Here is an 11266-nt window from a genome sequence, read left to right on the forward strand (position 1 = left end):
CCACAGCCTCCCGGCCTCTGCACCCACAGCCTCCCGGCCTCTGCACCCACAGCCTCCCGGCCTCTGCAGCCCTCAGGGCCCCAGCTCCACTCAGGTCCTCCTGCCACAGCCAGGCCCTCCAGCCGCCACCTGTGTCCTCCCTCTTGTGTTGCTGCCCTCACAGCATATCAACAAGCAGCCAGAAAGGCCACAGGAAACACCGACCGCATCCGCCATCCCCTGCTCCAATGACTCATGTGCCCCGTGTCACTCACAGCCAACACTGAAGTCACCTGGAGACCCCTGCACTCCCCCCACCCTCATCCCCATGGCCCCCTGGGCCTTCAAGCCCTCACACACTAGTCTACTCCAGGGGGCTCTGCTCTGGCTGTCCCCTCCACCCAAATGCAATCCCCAGACACCCCCACCCCTACCCCATGACTGAAGCCACAGCACTCAGATGCCCTCCCTAGCACCCAAGGCACCACCTGGCTCTTAGGTGTGAATCAACTACCTGCCCCACCTTCCTGCTGGGACCTCATCTGCCTGGTCCCAGAGCCCAGGCCCACAGGGCCTGGCAGGCAGGAGGACTCAACACACACGCTGAGCCAAAGGCTGGAAGCACAAGTTATCTTTGAAGAGACTTCCCTGAAAAAATACGTAAGCAATTTTCCTAATAATAAATTTAAAATACCAATAGTATCGTTGGCAGGCCACAGTGTCTCATGCCTGTGGTCCCAGCAACTCAGGAGGCCAAGGCAGGAAGATTGCTTGAGGCCAGGAGTTTGAGACCAGCCTGGGCAACATAGCAAGACCTCCTCTCTACAAAAAATAGAAAATTAGTCTGGCATGGTGGCACACGCCTGTGGTCCTTGTTACTTGGGAGGCTGAGGTGGGAGGATCACTTGAGCCCAGAAGTTGGAGACTGCAGTGAGCCAAGATCACACCACTGCACTGCAGCCTGGGTGACAGAGCGAGACTCTGCCTCTATGAAAAAGAAAACAGCATTGCTCAAGCCGTTCACGCTCTAATCAAATGATAACAGCGACTGTTGAGATAATGTGTTTAGAGGGAAGGTTTTGCTTCCTTTTCTGTATTTTACACGTTCTGCTCTGTTTATGGGACGTACAAAATTGCGTAAGTTGCATATATTTTATATATAAATAAGAATTTATAAAAGATACTAAAATATTCCATGTGATATTTATCATATAACCATATATCACATTTTGTCATAAGACATGTAGCTTATCATATATTTAATAAAAATTATAAGTGCAATTTTCAAAAATAAATGTCACAATGCATTTAAGCATCTAAATTGAGAAGTTAGAAAAGCAATCTCCCGAACAGGTCTGGAAGACTCTTTTGATAAGATGCACTCGGTGTGGGCCTTGGCCGGCAATGGCTGCGTCTGTCTGATGTCCCCAGGGGAAGCACAAACGTGTGCTCGGAGCAGCGGTGCCCGGCCCCAACAGCGGGCCCCAAGGCAGGCAAGCACAGGCCCGGGACACAGCTCCAGGGACAACAGAAGCCAATTCAACATGCGCAGAGGCCCCTCCGTCTGTTCTGGGACAACAGGCTGAGGCAAGGTGGCAGGCAAGGGCCCAAGGACAGGGAAGAGCCGAGGTGCTGGGCTCAGGGGGTGCAGAGACGGGTCTGATGTGGGCAGGCAGTAAGGCCTGGCCTCACAGCGGGGGCGTCAGGCCACGGAGGGACACAGACCTGGGCAGAGTTGGGGGGCCGGGTGTTGATCCTCCAGAGCAGCTTGCTGCCGGGAATGACCTGCACGGTCTCCTGGGTCACAGGCACGTCGTCAGCCACGTCGCTGTCAGTCTTCCCGGAGCTGTCATCCTGAAACACAGAACCCTGCTGGGTGGCTGCCCACGGCCAGGCTGCTCTTGGCCAGGAGGACAGCTATTCTCAGAGCACCTTTCAGACCAGTCACCATGCCTGAGCAGAGCCGGGCGGCTTTTTTTTTTTTTTTTTTGAGACAGAGTCTCGCTCTGTTGCCCAGGCTGGAGTGTAGTGGTGAGATCTCGGCTCACTGCAACCTCCACCTCCCGAGTTCAAGAGATTCTCCTGCCTCAGCCTCCTGAGTAGCTGGGATTACAGACACCCACTACCATGCCCAGCTGATTTTTTGTACTTTTAGTAGAGACTGGGTTTCACTATGTTGGCCAGGCTGGTCTCGAACTCCTAACCTCAGGCAATCCACCTGCCTCGGCCTCCCAAAGTACTGAGATTACAGGCATGAGTCACCATGCCCGGCCTTTTTTTTTCTTAAACTAAGGACAAAATCGAATTTCCTCTCCAGTCTATGACACTGTCTGTCCATCACTGTATGAAGAGGAGCTGGACCCCAGTCCCTAAAGCAGCTCACACTCCCTTCGTGGCGCTGTGCTGTGTGTTCTAACTGACACCAAAAGCAGAGACAACAGGAGGTCAGTGGCCAGGCGTGTTTCCCTTCGGGAGACGCGGTACACGTGAAACGGCACTTCACGGAGTCTGAGCGCGACTATACGGCGGTGCCTTCCAAGCAGTATGTTTATTCTCACGCACGGCACCTCTCCAGAAGGCAGGTTCTGGGACTGAGAGCTTTCTAGATGGCGCAGCTTTGCCCTCCATCAAGAAATGGCTCCTGTGTGGGGATTTCAGACTCTCTACATCCTGATGAAAAGACAAAACCTGCCACATTGCTTCTCAAAATCAATGGGTCCTAGAAAAGGGAGAGAATGATTCCAGACGCAGCTGTGCAAGGAGATGACCGAAAACAAGCGAATCAAAGCCCAGGACCCCCTGCACCAGCAGCTGTGGGCTCCCTGCACCAGCAGAGCTGCACCCGCACTGGCTGTGGGTCCCCTGCACCAGCAGAGTTGTACCCGCACTGGCTGTGGGCCCCCCCTGCACCAGCAGGGCTGTACCCGCACTGGCTGTGGGCCCCCCTGCACCAGCAGGGCTGTATCCGCACTGGCTGTGGGCCCCCCTGCACCAGCAGGGCTGTACCCGCACTGGCTGTGGGCCCCCCCTGCACCAGCAGGGCTGTACCCGCACTGGCTGTGGGCCCCGTGGCCCGAGGCTGCGCGAGCGAGAGCCACGGCTCAAGGACAAGCCTTCACAGAAAGCTCTCCTGTTTCTAGGTCACCTCAAGGAGTAGGAAAGCATCAAAAGACATCCCTAAATGGATTTACCCTTCTAGGTCTGTCTAGTGCATAAGCAGAATTTTCCTTTTTAAATAAAAGAGGGTGATTAGAAAAGGTGTCTAACAGTACGCATGAATACTACAACACAAAAAACACTTGGGATCCAGAGGAGGCTGAACGTTTCCATTAAATAAATACTGAGCATTTCAGGCTCGGTACATTCCAATTCATTATGTAGAAAATATGACACCTCTTTTGAACTATCACTTTTATTTTTAAGTTCAAGAACAACTAGTTTTAAGGTAATAAGTATTCCAAAGCTCTAAGGGGGAAAAAGCCTTGCCAATACTTTCTGGCTGTTGAATATATTATCTGGTACTCACAACTAAAAACAAAAAATTGAAATTCACTTGATTTTTAAAAATATGTCTAGGCTAACTCAAAGAAAGTGAGAAGATTTATTAAGAAGAACCCAGAACCTGGAGTTTCCAGAAAAGAAATGGCCTTGCCTGAGGTTCCCTCAGATACTTCCAGCCATGGGGGCCAGTGACTATGTATGACTCTAGGGCACTGGGGCCCACAGTTTATAGCAGCAGCCTCTGTGCAACCGAAATACAGATAGATCGGCTGGGTGTTGTGGTTCACGCCTCTCAGTAATCCCAGCACTTCGGGAGGCCGAGGTGCAAGGACTGCTTGAGCCCAGGAGTTCAAGACCAGCCTGGGCAACATAACAAGACCCCATCTCTACAAAAAAATAAAAATTAGTCAGGCATGGTGGTACATGCCTATAGTCCTAGCCACATGGGAGGCTAAGGAGGGAGGACCACTTGAGCCTGGTAACTGGAGGCTGCAGTGAGCTATGACTGCATCACTGCACTCTAACCTGGGTGGCAGAGGAAGACCCTGCTTTGGATAAAAAAAAAACAAAAAACGGAAAGAAATACAGATAACCCCCTCACTGATACTGGACGCCACAACATGCGGTTCATCTGGACAAATTCTGCACATTCATCTCTCCTGCTGGGGCCCAAAGCCTCCCTGCGCCCCTGGCAGGTGAGTTAAAGGCAGCAGCGGCCTGACAGCCCTCAGCGCCCAGGGCTCAGCTCTGTCCGGGGATGCCCCGGCCCTTACCAGCTTGGCCTTTCTCAGGTGGTCGCCTCTCCTCTCCTGCTTCTTGAAGGATTCATACGAAACGGGATCTATGCCCCACAAACATTCCGTCCATTTGCCATAGATCACAAAGAGCTTCTTTTTGCTGTAATTAAATGGGATTTTTAAAGCCAAGTTTTAGTCATTACAAACCATTTGTCTAAACACGTAGCACCTTAATTTTGACCCTGGAATAAATCCCCCTCAGGCATGCTTTCTTATGCATTTTGGGACATCTCTGGACATAAATGCAAAGATGAAAATTTGCATTCTGGGACCATTCCGAGCCCTGATACGCACCATGGAAAGGAAAATGAAGGGCTGGAAACCTAAAGGACGGACAGCCCATGGGGCTGCAGGAGAGGGGAAGGGATGGAAACCCAAAGGACAGCCGGCCCTCGGGGCTACAGGAGATGGGAAGGGGCAAAAAAAGAGCGAGCGTTTTAAAATGTGAAGCTGCAGGCGCCCACTCATCATTTTCAACACGCTGAACGTGCTGTGTGTGTCCTTCAGCCCTTTTCTATCCATCGGTGCAGTCAATGCTGCTTGATCTTTGGTTCCCCACCTGCTTGTTTCATCAATAACAACCCAGAGACCTTTGCAGAGTGGCCACCAGAGCTCTCGATTCCACAAGGGATGAAGCCAAATAGTGCAGGCTCCATTTTCTTTCTCTTTTCGCCTCTTGCTGGGAAGAGTCAACCGCGACCACGGACCCCCTGGAAGTGCAGCTCTGACAGGCTCGGGACCCAGGAGGGGAGGGTGTCTCTCAGCCCTTGCAGAGCCAGCACATAGACACGGGTAACTGGGCCAGACCTCACCTAGCAGACAACCTGGGGACAACAACTCTCTGTCTCCAAGGACAGAGCACCCTTAAATTTAGGATGGAAAACCAGAAAACCAAAACACACTTTACATGCACTCACTGAAGGTCAGCGGGTCTGGCCTCAGGGCCCCCGCCCAGTTCTGGAAAACCACGCTGTACATGCACTCACTGAGGGTCAGCGAGTAGTGGCCTCAGCGTGCCCACCCATTTCTGGAAACAGCCAGCTGCTCTCTGGGCTGAGTTCCAAGGGGGAGAGGCATCAGGCACCGTTCGACTGCTGTCCCTTCTAGGTCCACACGTTGATCCTCACATGTTTTATGGGAGAAACGGTCAGTCATAAGCCCGGCCATTTTATTTTATAGGCTGTTGAAACAGGTGCATTTCTGGTATATACTAGAGGGTTGACAGAGCAGAAACACCAACTGTCTTATTTTTTTTTTGAGACAGCCTCTTGCTCTGCCGCCCAGGCTGGAGTGCACTTGCGTGATTTTGGCTCACTACAACCTCCACCTCCTGGGCTCAAGCAATTCTTGTGCCTCAGCCTCCTGAGTAGCTGGGATTACAGATGTGCGCCATCACACCCGGCTAATTTTCGTATTTTTAGCAGAGACGGGTTTTAGTAGAAACGTATTTTTAGTAGAGACAGCCATGTTGGCCAGGCTGGTCTCGAACTCCTGACCTCAGGTGATCTGCCCACCATGGCTTCCCAAAGTGACGAGATTATAGGCGTGAGCCACTGCACCTGGCCCTGACTGTTTTACATCGGGGGCTAGTTTCTAATGGGAAATGTCTAAATTTTAGGAACTAGAAGGAACTTCATGACATTCTATGGCTCAAATTCCTTACTGGAAAAAAAAAATTTGAGACCCAGACTACAAAGTAATTAATCCAAATGGAGAGAAAAAAAACTGAAAAATTTGTTAAAACAGTACTGACCATTTCTCCACTCACAAAAACTTGTGAAAGTCCTTGATTCGGACTGGAGTGAACTGGTCACGTGACACGGGCACCCCACCAGCTAACACATTTGAGTCTCGTCTGACAGCGTGCATGGGGTGCCCGCCGGGGGAGGGAAAGCACAAGGCCACACTTCCCACCTCAGCTCTGCCGCAAAACGCAGTCTCGTCTCATCTCCCAGTGAAAACGGCTGACTTCTCAAGACAATTTTATCAAAAGAAGATGGCCCCAGTAACAAGCCACCTAGAAACTACATTCAAAAATACCCTTTATTTCCTTGTATGCTCAATAACAAAATGTCTTTCCGAAACAAAAAGGAGTCATACTTCTGGACCATGAACAGATGACATTGGTGTACCCGCGTCTCGTGCACGTTGGCACATGCAGGCCCAGGAGCACCTGAGCCCTCTAACGTGGACACACAGGCTGCAGCGGTGCCCCACGAACCACCTGGCAAGGACCTACTTTTTGTCTTGAATGTGTCCTTCCACCTTGTGAAGTTCTTTTCCGAATAATCCACACGGTTTAAAGTGAAGCACACACTTATGTCCAGTTCTGTGGGAAAAACAAACACAGGTTTCAGCTGCAAGACAGCAAACAGCCAGAAAGGGCAACTCTGTAACGGGAGAAGTGCAATGGAGGACCCTGGGGCAGGCAGGGGCTGACAGCGAATGGGTGCGGTGGGCCTTTGGGGCAATGGAAGTGTTCGAAACTGGAAATGTTGGAAACTGGAGCGATGGAAGTGTTTGAAACGGGCTGTGGGGATAGCGCCATGATTCGGTCAATTTATCAAAAATCACTTAAGTGTCCACTCAGAACAGGCAAATCGTATGATGCATCGATTACACCTCACTAAAGTGGTGAAAAGGCAAAGCCCACCAGTCATAAGCTTCCAGGAACAGGGCATTCGAGCTTGGACAGTGGCCAACGGCTGCGGACGGCCACCGCGCTGCACTTGGCAATGACACAGCTCTTCGGCATAGCTCAAAGCCCTTCAAGTAACGACCACGACTAAAAATGAGGCCGTGAACGAGGAGCACCCACGGCCAACACCGGTCAGAGTCAAATCCAGGCAGCGGGGACACGGCAGGAGCTCGTTGAGGCTGAGCTAAAACCCACGAGGAGCACGGACACTCACGCTCCCTGGCTCACCCATCCCCACCTGGAGCGTCGCACTCTCACCCAACAGTGGGGTGCTGTCACCTGTGGTTTAAAATCTCCACTGTCCCGTACTGCTCTATCCACAGCTTCCCGAGGATGACGTTGTGGACACAGCAGGTGGGGTTGGTCCAGGTGTAGGCTTCGTTATGTCTGCGAAGACACCGGAAAACCAGCGGTCAGAGTGCAGAAAAGGCAAGACACGACGTGACCTAAGACGCAACGACCGGGCAGTGCTGGGTCCCAGTAGCTGGCATCCGCAGGACAGCAGCATGCTGCTTTGAAGCCCCTGCGACGGAGCCTGTGTATTTAGCATGCGTTTGAAATGTACTTCTTCTTTCCTTTGTAGCATCTACAAAGCTTTCTACTTAAATGTCAAGACATGTTAATAAGCAATCAAAGAAGACTGAACAAAGAGAAATGGCTTTCCTGTGAAGTCGTCAAAAGAAAAGCCACCTCCCCAAACACATATGGCAGTAATGCAGGGTCCTGGGCACGCAGCCCTGGCTATCTGGGGGGCCAGCATGTGGCTGTGGAGCGGTGCAGGGTTTTCACCGCACTCCACATACTTGTTTCTTTTATTCCTCATCCTCCCAAATGGCCCTGCCCAAGAAGAAAACACCCCACCAATGTGAGGCAGCAGATCAGCAGCCCCACGTTTTAAGGGGCTATGTGGAGGAGCCACAGTGAAGGCAGAAATCCACTCAGAGCAGGGTAGTTTGCGACAAGTGTGGAATTCTCTGAACTTCCTGGGGGTGGAACCCAAATGCATTCATCAGCAAGGTGTGCAACTTTATCAGCAAGGTGTGCAAATTTTCATTTCTGTACGCCTCTTCCTAAGAAAGCAAGGCCACTGCACAACAGGCACAAGGCTGCACCAGCCCCGGGACACACTCTCAGGGGCTTCTCCAGGTCCTTGTGGAACCTTCTAGCCACCATCCAGGCAGGGCCAATGTGAAGCAAAACCCACATCAAATGCTTCATCAGGCAAGGTGTCGTTTATTACTTATTTCTGTATGTATTGATAGGACCTGGTGCCTACAACAGGACCGTAGGCAGCGGCTTGGCAAGACTCGCATCTCAGGACTGGTGGCCCAGGAGGACGCCAGCATCTGGTCTGTGCCTGCCGGTCTCAGAGGCCGGCGTTGGTCGGAGGCTTGTGTTTTGCTCTGAGGTGTCTTTGGTGGACGCTGGCTTGGGGAGCATTCAGGCTGAGAGTGAAGAGGGGCAGTGAGCGGCCTCTCGGAGGGCCCCTCCAACGCTGTTTCAAATGCCAACCCTAAGTCACCCCTGCCACATGAGCACAGGATGGGGGAGTGTGCAAAGGGCCACTTCCCTGGCTTCCTTCTCAGCTCTCTCCCCCGTGGCAGGCAGGACCCTGCAGCAAGCAGCCCTGAAGGGGCCCTGCCAGCAGCCAAGAAGGGGAGCCGGGACACAGGCACCATGGGTAACCCAACCCTCATCCCTACCGCAACCTCACGGTCCCCAGCCCTCAGAAACCCTGCCAGACTCGTGTGGAAGCTGCTACATTTGGGGCTGTTAGGCAGTAAAAGACAAGGAATACAATGAATGATGACTGAAAGGGGTGAGAATTCCAACTGCAGAGGTGAGGGCGCCCCCCGGCAACACGGGACCCTGGTCAGGAAGCTCATCTGAAGACGTTTCTGCTGTGGGGAGGTCACCATCTCAGGAGAAAAGTCACAGGGTTTCCTCCTAAAGGAAGGTTTCCCTCCACATCACCAGCACCCATCTCAGTTTCTGCAGGAAGCGGTTCTCAGCAGGACGCACCAATACTCACTTAAGCAGCTCCAGTGTGATGGTGCCTCGGGGCTCTGCCTCCACACTTTTGCCCCAGAACTTGAGCTTGGGGTAGATGGAGCCGTGGAACAAGAAGTCATGGTTGAGGCCTTCCGAATGGAACGCACTGATAGGGGGATGGTGACTGACCTGTTCCGATATAAATCTGAATCCTAAATCTTCCCTAGGTCCAAGAAAAAAAAAAAAGAGAAACAGACATGTCAATGGCAGCAAAATAAAAGAAAGGGCAGCTCAGACATCATGCAGAGCCCCTCACGGGACGCTGGGAAGCAGGGGCCCTCCGTGCCACAAGATGTGGCAGAAACACCCAACACTGCCTCTCCGACATCACACTCGGCCTAACGTTGGCAACAGACACACACATAAACGTGGCTTCCAGAGCACATCTGACCCACCCAGAGAGGGCAATGGTGCAGGAGGGGGCCTCCACCCCAATGCCCCGCTCACTCTCCACGGGACCACACGAGCCACAGCACTGTCTCGCCAGAGGTGCCCAGAGATGTGGATAAGTGACCCTTACAGACCCCTGACTCCAAACCCTCAACCCCGAGGGACCCCCACTGCCCAGGAACTCAGGACCCTAAACCCTTTCTGAAGAGGGTGCCTCTTCCTCGCCTTTCTACCAGGCCCCTGAAATTTCCGAGATGGAATGGCTTATACCCCAAAATATTCCTGTCCAGGAAACAGGATTTTTAGTATACTCTCTTTTTCAATCAAAATGTCAGTTTTTAATTGTTCTGGAACTATGAATACACCTACAGGTGTAGTCATTAAAAATTAGAAAAGCTAAACCACATAATTACCAACTTAACTGGAATCAGAATTTCCAGTCATTACAGAGGAAGGAAAGCTGAAAAATTAGATTTTAAAAGGTTGACTACCAAGGTATGTAATTTACAAAATGAATACTTGTCTGAGAAAGGAATGTGTATTTTTAGCTATAACAAGGAACCTGTAGGGATCCAGGGTCTTGGGAAAGGACTTGGTTCACGTCCATGGCCCCTAACCTGACAGACTGCCAAGGTCTCACAGACACACAGCACATGGCAGACACTGGCAAGGACGATCTGGAAGTGAATGCGTGACAGACAACGTGTGTCGGCGTTAAGAAGGTGCATAGCTTGCTTCCAGCTGTGCAGCAGGAGCTCCGGCCCCGGGTGCAGCCCCTGGGGAAGGCTGCTGGTGGCACGTCCCACTCCGCCCAGCCCGGGTGACTGCTGGTGGCACATCCCACTCCGCCCAGCCCGGGCGACTGCTGGTGGCACATCCCACTCCGCCCAGCCCGGGCAGCTTGCATTCCTTTCACTCACAAGCTTCTTCTCAATCATCTAGAACTTCTTTCCTATTCTGATTTATCTTTTTCTTTTTTTTGAAATGGAATCTCAAAATCTCTGCCGCCCAGGCTGGAGTGCAGTGGCGCGATCTCGGCTCACAGCAACCTCTGCCTCCAGGTTCAAGCGATTCTCCAGCCTCAGCCTCCTGAGTAGCTGGGACAGGCGCATGCCACCATGCCCGGCTAATTTTTTGTATTTTTTAGTAGAGACAAGGTTTCATCATGTTGGCCAGGCTAGTCTCGAACTCCTGACCTCAGGCGATCTGCCCACATCAGCCTCTCAAAGTGCTGGGACTACAGGCGTGAGCCACCGCGCCCAGCCTGATTTATCTTCTTCAAGACATTTTAATCATTTTCTAAGAGCCAATCTTGTGAATGCCTCCGACGGTGGCACAGCACGCTGACCAGAGGGTGGGAAGGCTGGCAGCAGCAACGGGCTCAAGAGAAATATCGAGAAAAGGAAGCACACTGTGCATGAATTCAGAACAGAAGACTCCCTCACAAGTGATTCTCGTGGCCAGTCTTTCCCTTGTCCAGGCCTCAGCCTCCCCTTTCCCAGAAGCAGAAGCAGGGTTGCTCCCTGCAGTGTGTGCCAAGACCCACAGTTGCCTGCTGGACCCTGCTGTCACCACGCCACACTCTGTCCAAACTAGTCCTGCTTGCTCAAAGGCAATGACATCTAGAGAACAGGTGCTCGGCTGCCCAGTGCCAGCCAACTTCTAAATCAGACGAAAAACACAAAGTTGGCATTCACGCATGGGCAGCGTGTGGGTAAGGACCAGCAGCTGACCCAGCCAGGATGAGCCAGAAACACTAGAATTTGAAGCTGTGACATTTATGTTGCTTCTCCAAACTGCAGAGTGATTTATATACAGAAGTGCAGGAAAGCCTGTACTACTAACAACA

The 11266-nt window shown here is 52.0% G+C and overlaps 1 protein-coding gene across 2 annotated transcripts in view; it reads right to left on the minus strand.

Moving 5' to 3' along the window:
- Positions 1-11266, minus strand: part of OSBPL2 (oxysterol binding protein-like 2) — a 52647-nt gene that overhangs the window by 6300 nt on the left and 35081 nt on the right. For both annotated transcript variants that reach the window (XM_011934488.1, XM_011934489.1), the window contains 5 exons: positions 9008-9190; positions 7255-7362; positions 6517-6606; positions 4254-4377; positions 1705-1833 (listed from right to left, as the gene is read on the minus strand). In XM_011934488.1, coding sequence (XP_011789878.1) covers positions 1705-1833; positions 4254-4377; positions 6517-6606; positions 7255-7362; positions 9008-9190 — 634 coding nt within the window. The remainder of the gene's footprint in view (positions 1-1704; positions 1834-4253; positions 4378-6516; positions 6607-7254; positions 7363-9007; positions 9191-11266) is intronic.

The sequence above is a fragment of the Colobus angolensis genome, unplaced genomic scaffold, assembly GCF_000951035.1.
Source record: "Colobus angolensis palliatus isolate OR3802 unplaced genomic scaffold, Cang.pa_1.0 Scaffold136, whole genome shotgun sequence".
In the NCBI taxonomy this organism is placed as follows: domain Eukaryota; kingdom Metazoa; phylum Chordata; class Mammalia; order Primates; family Cercopithecidae; genus Colobus; species Colobus angolensis.